This window comes from Barbus barbus (assembly GCF_936440315.1).
Source record: "Barbus barbus genome assembly, chromosome: 1".
NCBI classification, from domain to species: Eukaryota; Metazoa; Chordata; class Actinopteri; order Cypriniformes; family Cyprinidae; genus Barbus; species Barbus barbus.
Window position 1 is genome coordinate 26,211,334 of NC_136729.1, and position 15,524 is coordinate 26,226,857.

The 15,524-nt window shown below is 40.4% G+C and overlaps 1 protein-coding gene across 2 annotated transcripts in view; it reads right to left on the reverse strand.

Annotated features, from left to right (window-relative positions):
- The window catches only part of LOC306872603 (T-cell immunomodulatory protein-like), a 151,095-nt gene that overhangs the window by 84,912 nt on the left and 50,659 nt on the right, over window positions 1-15,524 (reverse strand). For both annotated transcript variants that reach the window (XM_079421227.1, XM_079421226.1), the window contains exon 9: window positions 1,931-2,025. In XM_079421227.1, coding sequence (XP_079277353.1) covers window positions 1,931-2,025 — 95 coding nt within the window. The remainder of the gene's footprint in view (window positions 1-1,930; window positions 2,026-15,524) is intronic.

Consider the following 15,524-nt stretch of genomic DNA (forward strand, 5'->3'; position numbering starts at 1 on the left):
AACGGACAGAGAGAATGTGATGGACAGATGGGAATATAATGGAAGAGTCAAACTTTTCTTTCCTTTCAGTATATCTGATGGTGAAGACTAGCGCCCGTGGCAGGCAGACAAAAGCTGACACGTGTTCCCCGCCCTTTACATTCTTGCCCTCTCCTAGTCTCCGTCCATCGTTGTTCTCTTTCTCTCTGGTCCCAGGGCCTGTGACAGGCTGACAGTGAGTGCGTGTGTGTGAGAGGGCAGAGAGATAACTGCTGACTTCCACTGTGAGGCTGACATTCAGTTAAGAGCAAGAGCTGCCAGACCACAGCAGACCTTCACACAATGAGCTCTAAATAACTATATGCCACTATTATTATAGGCTTTTATTGTAATCTATTATCATCATTTGAATCTTCATATATTCGGCGGAAAATATATGCTCAGAATACAAGAAGATTTCCTGAATCCCCCTCATGGGTCTTTTATTCCTATGATGACAAAACAGAATTTTCAGCAGCCATTACTCCAGTAGTCAGTGTCAATTGCATCCTTGCTAAGTAAAAATATTATATTTATTTTAAAAAAATCTTATTGACCCCTAACTTTTGATCAATTGTGTAACAAATGAATCTGAATCCAATTAACTTGAATCAAACTGAGAGCTTGAGAGTCAAATGTCAAATTAAAGGGGTCATATGATGCTTTTTTAAAGATAATTATTTTGTGTATTTGGTGTAACCGAATATGTTGACATGCTTTAATGTTCAAAAAACACATTTTTCAAATACTATACATTATTGTAGGTCCTCTATGCCCCGCCTCTCTCAAACGCATAATTTTCTACAAAGCCCCTCCTTCTGACAGGCACAGTCTGCTCTGATTGGCCAACTGACCCAGTGCATTGTGATTGGCCGAACACCACAAGCAGTCGTCGGAAATGTAACGCCCCTTTTCATAATCGCGAGCTTCAGCTTTCAAAATAAAAGTAAAGACCGTTAATAATGTCCTTAGTTTTACCATCAGTTCAAGCTCGAAAGGGGAACAGAGTCGTGTGACAGACACAGTGATGAAGCTCATGTGTTTGCACACAAGCTGCGATTAAGAAAGCTGACTCCACTGTGATGTGACCCTGTCTCTCTCTTTCTGTCTAACACACACACGCGAGCACACACAAACACACTCACACACACGCGCACACACACACACACGACACGCAAAACTCCGCATTTGAACAGTCAATAGCAAATACTTTAACTAATAACAAACATACTTACAGTCACTGATTCAGAAGCACCAGATTGTCATAGCAAAGTCAGATTTACCTCCTCTCCTAGGTTCACGAAACGGTTGTCCATAAAATGCGTCGCTGTCCTGTTGTAAGTCATCTTAATGATTCCTAAATGCATCTACTTTCGGAAGGCCAAATAAAGCGCTTTTGCTTTCGCATAGAAACACACAGATTCTCACTGTCATGGCTGCATGAACACTACTGCAGTAACTGAAACCATGCCTTCTTTCTTTGCATGAACATTTGGGCAGCATTACGAAAATATTTCCACATTGTGACGTAGACATGTGGCGGTGTGTTTGAATGAGCCGTTTTAGGGGGGCATGGCAGTCTTAACTTTTATAAAGAATATCTCTTTGGTTTTGAGACTTTAGTCTTTGCAACTTCAGGGATCTTATCTATGCACAATCAGCTTGTATCACTCCAAAGAGAAAGGAAAACTTGAAATCGCATCATATGACCCCTGTAAATCAGGAAATCTGTATGAACGTCCAACCCTATCATTGATCTCTCAAATCTATCCATTACTTTTAGAAGTTACAGTGACGCAATGTTTAAAACAGTCCTGTCACTGTCCTCACAGAAGCTCTGAGAGCTCACTGACCCTGCAGATGCAAACAGATGAAAGGGTGGGATGGAAGAGTGTAATAAAGGCTTGTGTACCTCTGTCTCTCCAGGCTTGGACAGGTAAATTGCACTTCTTTCACAGTCAGTATCCATGCAGACTGGCAACAGGTGGTCCTGGGAGCCATCACCGTCTGAGGAAAAGCAGAAAGAGGGAGAGTGAGTGAGGAGGTAAAATGAGATCTATGATATACTAATGCATCTTTTCATTTAGTTCGTAATGATCCAGACTCCAGCATATGGAGGTAACATCATGTGATCTTGAGCATGTGTAATGAAGTGTGTAGCAGCCTGGTGCGTAGCCGTTTGTCCTGGTGTCAGAATCCTGTGCCCGAGTCTTTATTACTTCTTGTTTACCACTTGCGTGCTTGACACAAAGTATCTACTATTAATATGAAATATTAACAAATCAGGAAATTAATAAAAAATAAATCAAGAAAAGAAAAAGCAACTCAAAATAAAGACTGAATAGTGGAATGAGAAGAACTGGATGAAGAGCAGTGCAGATACGCATTGACATTCATAGCATCTACCACACACCAAATAGCCACGTAGATCAAACCAGCAGCCTGCAGATAAACAGAGAATTACACGCAAACAAACAAACACACACACACACACACACACACACCTGAGTTTATATTTCTATCATGGTGGGGACTTTCCATTTTCGGATTCCTGTAGTGCAAACTGTAAAGCATGATACTTGCAATGTCAAGGTCATGGGTTTGATGAAATATAAAGGCAGCTACATATAATATATACGCCGCAATATGCCGGTATTGACTGGTTTAAGGAATGAAATATTGATATCATGTTAATACTACACATGATAATATCATAAATAAGCCAGCGCCAACAACTTTGGATGACAGTCTAACATAGTAGATGGCTGTATAACAATGGTCGCCACCTGTCAAAAAACTGAAGAAAAAAATTCATAAACAAGACAATGCCGCAGTGTGTAGCTAATACAGCCACACAAAATCATTTCGGAGATGACAGACAAAAGCGAGAGATTCTACCCACACCCGAAAAAAGTTAGTTTGCCAGTGTGAGAGTTTTTTTTTCTATTCTGTTAGACACCCCAGTCTGCAGGAAGTGACAATCAGCAGTAAGCACAAAAGGTGGCAACAACACAAACCAACCGGTTCACCCACTTTTACCTCCATCATCCTACACATTTCACCATGGTAGGAGGAGTAAATTGTACTTCGTTTACTATAGGGGTGCTCCGATCAGGATTTTTGAGGTAACTGATCACAGAAAGTAGTATCTGCCAATTGATCACCGATACCGATATTTTTAAAGCCTTCTTTTTATTATGTAGAATTATTTACAGTAATGATCCAATCAAGATTTTTAGACATTTATTCAGGGCCTGAATTTCATTTTTGAAAATTAATTCCCCTTTTAGGTAACTCTTGTGAGAGGATGTTTTAATTTGAGGGGCGGAGGAGGGAATTTTTTAGACATTTTTCAAAAATATATATTTATCTAACCTAAACGTTTGATCATGCACTGCATTTTTGTTTTGACAATCGTGCAATTGTTGCACAATAGCTTACACACAGCACAAACATGATTTCACGAGCTGTATGTGAGATGGGGAGTGAATAGACGGTTACCAGGGTGATTTGAGTCCTTGATGATTTTGACAGCTCTATTTTTGCAGCGTTTGAGGTAGATGTCCTGCAGAGAGGGGAGAGCAGACCCTGAGATGCGCTCAGCTAAGCGCACAACTCTCTGTAGTGCTTTGCAGTCCTGATTGGAGCTGTTTCCATACCACACTGAGATGCACTGAGTCAGTACACTTTCTATGGTCCCTGAATAGAAGGTTTTCAGGATTGCTGGTGAGACCCTGAATTTCCTCAGCTGTCGCAGATGGTACAGTCTTTGCCTGGCTTTCTTAACCTGTGTTTGGATGCGTGTAGTCCAAGTCAGGTTCTTGGAGATGTTTACACCGAGGTACTTGAAGCTACTCACCCTCTCCACAGGGATCTCACTGATCATAAGAGGAGTGTAGGGCTGCTGCTGTCTCTTCCTAAAGTCCATGATCAGCTCTTTAGTTTTGCTCACGTTCAGAGAGAGACAGTTGTCCTGGCACCATGATGCGAGTCTCTCTACCTCATCCAAGTATGCGGTCTCATCATTGTTGGAGATGAGGCCCAGAACCACAGTATCATCAGCGAATTTGATAATAGATGTGAAGCTGTGAGAGGACATGCAGTCATGCGTGTAGAGAGAGTAGAGCAGGGGACTCAGGACACAGCTCTGTGGGGCTCCTACTTTCAGGGTGATGGAGTTTGAGGTGAACTGGCCAACTTTCACCACTTGAGGTCTGCCGGTGAGGAAGTCTTGAATCCAGTCACAGAGTGAGGAGTTTAGGCCGAGGTCTGTGAGTTTAGATGCCAGCTTGAAGGGGACTATAGTGTTGAAAGCTGAGCTATAGTCAATGAATAGCAGCCTTACATAATTCCCATTGTTGCTGTCCAAGTGTGTGAGGGAAGAGTGGAGGACGTGAGAGATGGCATCGTCAGTGGATCTATTTGGGCGATTTTCAAACTAAAGAGGGTCCAAAGTATCAGGTATGGAGGAGCAAATGTGGCTCTTTACAAGTCTCTCAAAAACCTTCATGACTATAGAAGTGAGGGCAACTGGGTGATAGTCATTCAGGCAAGAGGGTTTATTGTTCTTAGGCACAGGGATTATGACGGAATTTTTTAAGTGAGGTGGGAACCACGGAGGTAGCAAGTGACTCATTAAAGATAGAAGTGAACAAACCAGCGAGCTGATCAGCGCAGGACCTCAGAACACGGCCGGTTATCCCATCAGGTCCGGCTGCTTTCCTGACGTTCACTTTCTTTAGCGCCCTCCGAACCTCATCCTCTGACACGGTGATTACAGGATCATCGCTGCTCTGCCTGATGCTTCCTGATGCGCTGGACGGCAGAGACGCGCCGCCGCCGTTGCAATCGAAGCGGCCGTAGAAGATGTTTAACTTAGCAACGGATCTGCTCTCACCTCAGCGGAGGATTTGTTTCCGAAGGCACAGATGGACCTCAGTCCCTGCCACATCCGTCGAGAGTAATTGACCTGGAAATGAGACTCAATTCTCTCTCTGTATCTGTGTTTGGCGGCTCTTATTGCGCGTCGGCGAGCATAGCACGATGCTTTGTACTCGCTCATATTCCCAGTCAGAAGAGCCTCATTGTAAGCGGCAGTGCGTGTGTTAACCGCAGCATGGATTGTACTGTCCACCCACGGTTTCTGGTTGGAGAATGTCCTTATCGTTATTGTTTCTGTAGCTTGCTCGGTTAGCGTGTTTACAAAGCTTAATGCTACATCCGTGAACTCGCTGACATCAGAAGAACTCGCCCGGAACATGTCCCAGTTGACGTCATCAAGAGCCGACTGTAGCATAGCTTCTGAGTGGGAGGACCAGCGCGTCACTACTCTCTGCACCGGAGGATCCTGAACGAGACTTTGTGTTTTATATTTTAAGATAATTCTAAAATAAAACGCAAATTATAATCGGGCCTGTTTTAGGCTTTTCTTTATTTTTATATTTTAGAGATCCATCAATAATGGTGAAGAAAAAAAATTACTCGCCATCTCCTCATTGAATGTGCATGCCTTTAGAGAGAAATGCATCTTTAAGGATTACATAATGAAAGTGTTTCGATTTTCGATTTGAGTTATTTCGTTTTAAAGTAGTAATTTAAAGCTTTCTATAGATATATATTTTTATCATGCCTGTGAGGCAATTCGCTGAGTTTCAGTTCATCATTGTGAAGCGCTCCTAGACCGAGACGGCAGAAAGCGCATCCCCTGTTTTCCTATTTATTTTATAAAAGCAACGTTTTGTTGATATGGTGAATGCACACAAATAAAAGTAGACCATTTGCAGTTCTCTTACCTTTATGAGCAAAAATGACAGCGTAGGCTATTTTAAGTTGTTTCCACTGCTAGAAAAAAATGCAAGTGATCGGACTAGTGCCTCCGTGTCCTGCAAAGCGTGCTTCAGCTGCCTTGCCTTCTACTCTCTCACAAACGATTGGATATGCGTCGAACAGCACGCATTTAGGTTAAACATTTAAACTAACATTGTGATATGCTTGAACTTTTATATCTATAGATTTTATTTTAGGCAAGTCATGATATGAGATAAATTGAAATTGATCAAACATAGGCTATGATCAACTCACTGTCTGTAAGCTTGATCGTTACTTTAAAAAACAAAACGAAACAAACAAACTTACATTTAACAAACAAAAAATTTTTTTTCTAAATTAACTTAAAACAAGCTAAATATAATCACTTTTCCATTACATACAAAACTGAACTATTTTAATAGCTGAAACAGTAGTTGGCTATAAGCTGTTTTGGGAGAAGGGGAAAAAAGATGGGCTCCAGTCGGACACGGGCCGAGTATTCTGATAAGCTGTCGGACGGGCTAGGGCCTATAGTCTATTTAAGGCCCATGCAGGGCCACTTCATAGTCCACTTCATCCAACGCTGCTTTGTTTTCTGTTGTTTTCATCTGCGAGCATGCTCTTTACCATTTTGTTGAGTTTAAAACTCACTGTGTCACTGTGTTGCTCGCTTATAGTGCGATGTGATTTGAAGCCATTTGCGCATTTTGAGAGAGAAAGAGAGCACGGTGATTCACTCATGCCGTTTGTGAAATTATGTCTCACAGAAACTTCTCAAATTACTTTAAAAGTTAATGAAGAAACATTAATTGTACAGCATTATTATTATACCTGCGCCAGACAGAGACTGAGAAGGTGCCGCTGCATGTCTTGCCAATCCTCTCACGGCAGGCGTGTGCGTCATCAGCTTGAGATCGTTTTTTTGAGCCTTTAGGCCTTTTTAGAGACCGCCGATCAAACATCCCAACACGGTTATCAGCCGATTGTGATCGGTAGCCGATCAATCGGAGCACCCCTAGTTTACTAGCCCTGAAATGGGAAATCATACATTAAGGTCTTCGTTGGTGTTGTCGGTATTTTTTAAATATTACATTTTATTTTTATTGTGTAAATAAATATATTTAATTAATATCTTCAGTTATCAACTTAGCTCTCATAGCCCTAAAAACATTTTCAACTAGGGATGTTTGTTCTGTACAATATAAGCAAAACCTTATAAATACAGTATGCCCATATCACCACCAGAGTGGATCTGCCTTCCATTCTTGAGATAAGGAATCTATGCTGCTTTTGTTTTCTGTATTTTAAGATTTTCTGTCTCAGTACATCAGCAGACAGAGAGACTGAATGTGACTGTGTGTGTATCTGTTTGACAAACAAAGCATGTGTAAGCGTACAGCAGGAGTACAAGCCAGTTGCTTATTGCCACTAATGACTTCAGCTTACTGCTATACAGTGCAAAAGCACATGTCTAGTAGCTGTAGAAAAATAGCAAAAGTCCTCCATGACACACACACACACACACACACACACACCTTATGTCATGATGACGGTGCGTTAAATGCCACATCACATTACATGTGACACTAACTTCAAGAAAAAATAATAAAAAAAAAAGATGGTAAAAGAGGACATCTCTGCCATTCGCTACCTTCCTGACAGCACCCTAGTATTGAATATCATTCAGCTAATGGATAATGCATTTGGCGGTCACATGTAAAAAAAAGAAGAGAGCAATTACCATCCCGATAGAGCAGATGGAGAATTTTGTCTAACATATGTTGTGCATTCATAATGACACATCCATGTCAAGACTGACTACATTCTGACAGTGCACATTAATGAATTATAATACTTTTGCACTGTACATGTGTTGGAGGGTGTAACTCTTGCAGTTCTGATCAAGCCTCATCTGGATTCTGAACTGGATTTTAGTGCATCACTCATCCCATAAACCTTGCATGTACATATTTTTTTATAAAAAAATTGAGCAATAATAATGTTGTTTACAACTTTAAACTAACTAAAAAATTATTGTCGCTATTAATCACTAAATTTAAATTTTTCGTGGGGCCCTGCTATGCCTTTAATATTTCAATAATGAGCTATACTGTTACAAGCATGGTCATCCCCCTTCTCTATCCACCTAATATTTATTTTACTTTTTTCCTGCTTTTCTTTTGTCTTACTAGGTGTACTTGGATGTTTTCATTTTCTGCATAACATGTTTGATATAACTGAGACTGAACTACTGTCAATGTAGCTGGAATATAAATGACTAATATGTTAAAATGTAATACTGTACTGTATGCAATGCTTTGGTTCAAAATGAAAATAAGTAAAAAAAAAAAAAAAAAAAAAAAAAAAAAATTATTAATTCAAACCGGGAGCAAGACAGACAGGTATCTGAAAATGTCACAGTCCAGACTTGAACCTGTATTGAACCTGTGCTTATCTGCCACTGCACTACAGCCCCAAAAAGTATTTAACAACTTGCTCAAGTCAAATTGTTAGGAAAAAGAATTCACATATTATACAAAAAAAAAAAAAAAACCACAATGGCACCACTGATTCAAATGAGTTCAGTTTTATTACAATTCCTTTAATAGCGCCAAATTTCCCCCCATTTTACACTATCGTTCAAAACTTTGGGGTCGGCATGTTTTTGAAAGAAGGCTGCAATTATTTGACCAAAAATATAGCAAAATCTATAATATTGTGAAATATTACAATTTAAAGTCTGTGTAAAGTCAATTCTGAGAATTGTTTGTAAACATTATAAATGTTAGAAATGCATTGCTGAAACATGTTACAAAGACTGTGAACTATGTTGTACTTAATTGTGGAGTTAGACTGTTTCGTGATCAGGCTTTTTTTGGCGGGGCTAAATCATGACTCGATGCAATCGAGCCACCGAGCACGGCCCCTCCCCCAACAATATAAGAGGTATGTTCGACTTGAAGCAGCGCTGCAGACTGATCAGTGTGAGACATTAAAGTACAGTGAGAGCTACAGAGAGCAGACACTCCTGATGCTTTCGAATCGCTCTCGCGGGACTTTGATGTCATACACTGATCGTTCTGCAGCGCTGCTTCAAGTAGAACACACCTATTAGGCTTGTTCGAGATTAACTATATTAGTCTGCCACTGGCTGGCAAGAGTAACCGCTTGCAGTCGGTGCGTAATTACAAGAGACATCAAGTTGGACACTTTCTCCTCCCGGTAGTGACGCTCTCACAGTGTTTGTATTTTAATTAAATGCAATATTTGTCAAATACACAAATGTTTTTATGAGCAACAGAAACACTGTTTATATACTGCTTAATAATGCAGCGCCATCTGTCAAGAATAAAGTTCAGCATAAACATATAGGCTACTAAATACCAATAAAGTGGGGGTATAGGCCTATATGCTTTTGTCAGTTTTTTTTTTACAAAAATGACTCGATAACAGTGCGACTACTATGAAGTCGAACAAGCCTAATAACTAGAGCGCATTAGCATCAGTGGTTCAAGGCCCAATCGCGAATTACTGTAATTACCGTTAGTTACTACAGCCTACAGTTTGCTAGCTAGCTATGCCTTCGTCACATATACCCCTTTTCCACCAAGACAGTTCCAGTGCTGGTTCGGAGCCAGAGCCTAGTTTCAAACCGGTTCTTTGTTTTTCGACACGCAAAGCACAAGCTCTGAACCAGGAAAAGCGGTTCGTAAGTAGCACCAAAACATTGCTGGGCTAAAAGGAATAACCGCTTGCGTCAGGGGCTGGGGCGGGGTTACCGTGACCAACAAGACGAACAGAAACTTGGACCGCCATATTTGAAATAGCAGCTAAACACGAACACGTTTGATTCACCGTGTTTGGATGCCGATGTAGGTTCGCAAAGCCATGAACATCAATAGCAATGCAACGTCCGCCATTGTTGATAGTTTGTTTAGGCTTGTTCGGGATGGATCGGTGCTGTGCGGACCGGTCGGTGCGAGGCATCGGGAGCGACTGGAAAGCAGACTGCTTTTTATGCTTTTGGATCGCTCTCGCTGTGCTTTAGTGTGTTGTGTGCCAATCGATCGATCGGTCTGCGTGGTGCTGAGGCACCTCGAACAAGCCTGTTGTGCCGCGCTAGTGAACCGAAACATGAAACGTATTGTGAATTAAGACCTGGCTCTGTATTGACTCTCTAGCAATAAGCAAAGTGTACACGTGTTGTTGCCCCACCTATAGGCGCATATTACTAATGCACTCTTTAAATAACAAAAAAATAAATAAATTTGCATCATTGACTTTAGACCAGGTCTATTTCAGTTGCCTTGGTGCTCATGAAACAATTCAGTGGATTTTTTTTCAAGATCCTTTGGTTAATAGAAACAGCATTTATTTGAAACATAATTTTTGGCAACAATACAAATGTCATTAATGTCACTTTAGATACATTTAATCCATCCTTGTTGAATAAAAGTATTAACTTCGTTACAAAAAACAAAACAAAAACAATACCCCAAAATTTTGAATGGTAGTGTAACATCACAAGGACAAGTTTTTTTTTTTTTTCCCACACAACACCAAGTATATTTGTTAGTTTATTCCTTTATTATTATTTATGTCAAAAATAGTGCTGCCAATAAAATCAAATTAATGTTGTGATTTCAAAGTGGTCTTTAAAATGCTGCGGAATAAGATCTCCAATTTTTCGAACAGTAGTTTAGGAGCAGAGAAGGATGGCTGGAGAATACTAACAGAAAGAGAGAGCACTAGAGGAGAGGTGCTGAGAAAACAAGGTGACAGGGGTGTATCTTTGATCTGCCACTTAGGTGCGGGACGGAGAAGAGAGCCATGCCTTAACTGACAGCCAGGAGTGTGATCAGAATTACACCCATTTCAAATCAAACAAGCAGACCCTCCCTTTTCTCCCTCCCTCGCACATATTCTTTGACTCTCTTCCCACCTTCCTCCCACCTCCTCTCACTTCTCGGGAACAACATACAGCTTTCACTGCATACCATGCTCCTTTCATTCCGTTCATTTGAAATAAGGCTTTGAAGCGCCTTGCATTCACGATTTCTCTCACCGTAGGTCAAATTTAACATGTATCTCTGCTTGCAGGTGCTGCAAACCCATTTTTTCTAATTAAGTGCCGATTCAAACATTAGCTGTGAAAAAGGGAGAACAAAAACATAAATCAAGGCTGCTGCTTTGATGATCAGTACAATTAAACTATTTAAACCAAACACACGTCCCCGAGGGCCAAGCCTTCTGCTGTTTATAGAAAGCGACACTCGGCAGGACCTGTGCTTTCAGTGCCCACTCAAGCCAACCGAACGTATAACGTCAGGATGTGTCCTTGGCTTCAGAGGAAGCCATTCGCTTCCCATTACCACCCACTTAATGGGAGCAGCGTCGCTATGATTCACCTGTATTGCATGTGTGTGTGTGTGTGTGTGTAAGGGGGTGAGAATGGTGAGAATGCTGCTGGAAATGGTGTGTATTTGTCTTCAACCCCAGCACCCATCCGCTGCCACGCTCTATCCTGTCAAAGACGATCACCATCATGAAGCTGCAGCCTGTTCCTCACAACAAATCATTTCATAATGACTGTACAGGCTCCTACACTCACACACTACTGCAGCTAATTGGTGCCGACAGTTTGATGCCTGCGTGCAAGTTCTAGACGGTGGTAAAATGCTTATGTGGTAAAGGAAGTTAAAAAGCTTTGGAGGGAACCAAAAAACAGGAAAAGAAGATGGAAAAGGACAAAGCGGAGACAGATGTTGATCATTAGGGTTCGGCAAAGATCTACACACTCCTGTCTCCAGAACGAGCGCCTGACACTAATCCAATAAAGCTTTTCTTCTGTGTGAGCCACCATTATTGACTCAGGCACAGCTGCACATACATGTAGAATTGGGCTGCTCTAGCATGCACGTCTCTTTCTATCCCCAACATCATTTATCACCCTAAATCACAGCCTACAGTTCATTTTCTCTCTCTCTTTCTCTTTATATATATATATATATATATATATATATATATATATATATATATATATATATATGTGTGTAAATAAATAAATATATATATATATATATATATATATATATATATATATATATATATATATATATATATATATATATATATATATATATATATATATATATATATATTTACACACATATATATATATATATATATATATATATATATATATATACACATATATATATATATATATACATATACACATATATATATATATACATATACATATATATACACACACACACTTACCTAAAGGATTATTAGGAACACCTGTTCAATTTCTCATTAATGCAATTATCTAATCAACCAATCACATGGCAGTTACTTCAATGCATTTAGGGGTGTCGTCCTGGTCAAGACAATCTCCTGAACTCCAAACTGAATGTCAGAATGGGAAAGAAAGGTGATTTAAGCAATTTTGAGCGTGGCATGGTTGTTGGTGCCAGACGGGCCGGTCTGAGTATTTCACAATCTGCTCAGTTACTGGGATTTTCACGCACAACCATTTCTAGGGTTTACAAAGAATGGTGTGAAAAGGGAAAAACATCCAGTATGCGGCAGTCCTGTGGGCGAAAATGCCTTGTTGATGCTAGAGGTCAGAGGAGAATGGGCCGACTGATTCAAGCTGATAGACGAGCAACTTTGACTGAAATAACCACTCATTACAACCGAGGTATGCAGTAAAGCATTTGTGAAGCCACAACACGCACAACCTTGAGGCGGATGGGCTACAACAGCAGAAGACCCCACTGGGTACCACTCATCTCCACTACAAATAGAGCTCACCAAAATTGGACGGTTGAAGACTGGAAAAATGTTGCCTGGTCTGATGAGTCTCGATTTCTGTTGAGACATTCAGATGGTAGAGTCAGAATTTGGCGTAAACAGAATGAGAACATGGATCCATCATGCCTTGTTAACACTGTGCAGGCTGGTGGTGGTGGTGTAATGGTGTGGGGGATGTTTTCTTGGCACACTTTAGGCCCCTTAGTGCCAATTGGGCATCGTTTAAATGCCACGGCCTACCTGAGCATTGTTTCTGACCATGTCCATCCCTTTATGACCACCATGTACCCATCCTCTGATGGCTACTTCCAGCAGGATAATGCACCATGTCACAAAGCTCGAATCATTTCAAATTGGTTTCTTGAACATGACAATGAGTTCACTGTACTAAAATGGCCCCCACAGTCACCAGATCTCAACCCAATAGAGCATCTTTGGGATGTGGTGGAACGGGAGCTTCGTGCCCTGGATGTGCATCCCACAAATCTCCATCAACTGCAAGATGCTATCCTATCAATATGGGCCAACATAATGCCACGTAGAATTAAGGCAGTTCTGAAGGCAAAAGGGGGTCAAACACAGTATTAGTATGGTTTTCCTAATAATCCTTTAGGTGAGTATATATATATATATATATATATATATATATATATATATATATATATATATATATATATATATATATATATATATATATATATATATATATATATATATATATATATATATATATATATATATATATATCTTTCAATTCACCCAAACTCTCGCCTTGCATTCCAGACCGTCACTGTGACATAATTTATGTGAAGCAGTAAAGGTCACAGACGATGCACCTCAAAGGTTTAAGATGTCATAATCATAGGGCAGCTTACAAAGGCCATGCATGTCCCAACATCCTGCTTACCAGGCAAACAGCATTGCTTGAACACCAGAACACAATGTAACACATATTTCACCTACACATAAGGTTATATTTCAAGGTTAGAATGGGAAATTAAAACTGAAAACAAGTAAATGAAATACAGCCTTCTTTTGCATTTAAGTGAAACACAGTGACTTTGTTTTATCTATTATATGATTCATTTGTCACCTGCCAATATCACATAATGAAAATCTCAGCTGCTGTTCACTCTTAATTTAAAACTGATAGTTTTTAAGCATTAAAAGCTATGGTGCCACCGATTTTTCGCCCCGATTTTCCCCCGATTTACTGTCTGGAGAAGTTGATTCTAGTTGGCAAAAGTCAGAGCCAGTCTGCAGATTTGAGTTGACAGATTTCATAGAAAACAGTGTAGTGTATGATGGTGTCAGACTCTGATTTTTGTTTTGTTTTTAGTTAATAATTCCATCCAGTCGCAGGATATCAAACATGTTTGATATTTTAAGCTGATTTTAGAACACATAGTTTTCATTTGTCACACATATCCTAGCAACATGTTTCTGCATGAGTTTTTGTGATTGAAGCAGCTTTAAAGTCTTGTAGTGTATGATCCTCAGTTGTTTAGTGTATAATGGCCAGTTTTTCCTCTGTGACTATTACGAAGCCGGTATGTGTAAAATGCCCATATGTTTTAAAATCTGTTGAGATTTTTAAAAATCGTGCAGTGTATTCCAGCCTTAAGAAGGTTGTTTGCTTTCTTCTTGTTATTCTCAGGCCGGCCTATGCACCTTATTTTGCACCATGGAAATAAGGTAATTTATTTAAATGTGCAAGACTTACGATTCATTAGTTCAAGTTCAAGTTGAGCTTTATTGTCATTCTGCTACATGTGTGGACATATAGTCGAACGAAATGTTGTGTCTCGCAGGACCACGGTGCTACATGCTAGTTAAACATACAACAATGCAAGTATAAGAAAAAAACAAAACAAAAAAAACAGAGCATCTGACTATAGACAAAATAGACCATCTGACTATACATATACTATAAATACTATAACTACTATACCTAGTTGCCTAGACATACACAAACTGAGAATGTACAAGAACTTTACATATATACTGTACATGAAATTGTGCAAAAAAAAAAAAAAAATTGTATATATATTTCGTACATTAAATTGTTGTGCAGATTAAAGCGAGATTTTGTGGGAAGCAGCGTGCAAACTATAGTGCAAACTATTTGTAGTGCAATGCTCAAGTAAACATTATTTTGGAGTGCAATGCTCAAGTAAACTTTTTTTATTGAGTCTTTGTAGCAGGGAGTGTTCATAGAAAGTGTCTATTGTGCATATAGTGGGTTGAGTGCATTACTACAGGTGGTTTGTATAGCCCACTCACCTGTGTGTAGCACACTCAGAATTGCACTTAGGAAAAGCTGTCAACTGTATTAATGAGTTGGGTGGGTGGGGGGGTCAGGGAGATTGGAGTTAAGAGCTCTCACAGCCTGAGGAAAAAAGCTGTTGGACAATCTGACAGAGCGAGCTTTGATACTCCGGTACCTTCTACCTGATGGTAGGAGCTGGAAGAGGTTGTGGGAGGGGTGGGTGGGGTCTTTCACGATGCTGGAGGCCTTGCTGGAGCATCGTGCAAGGAAAATGTCCAGGATGGAGGGGAGAGGGGCACCGATGATCTTTGCGGCAGTGTTCACTGTCCGTTGTAGAGTCTTGCGGTCAGCAGCACTGCAGTTCCCATACCAGACAGTGATGCAGGTGGTCAGCACACTCTCAATGGTGCCCCTGTAGAAAGTGGTGAGGATGGGTGGAGGGAGACTTGTCCTTTTCAGCCGGCGGAGAAAGTGGAGGCACTGTTGTCCCTTCTTGTTGAGTGACTTGACGTTGGTGGTCCAGGTGAGATCCTCTGAGATGTGCAACCCCAGGAATTTAGTGCTGCCGACTCTCTCCACGGTTGAGCCGTCGATGGTCAGTGGGGGG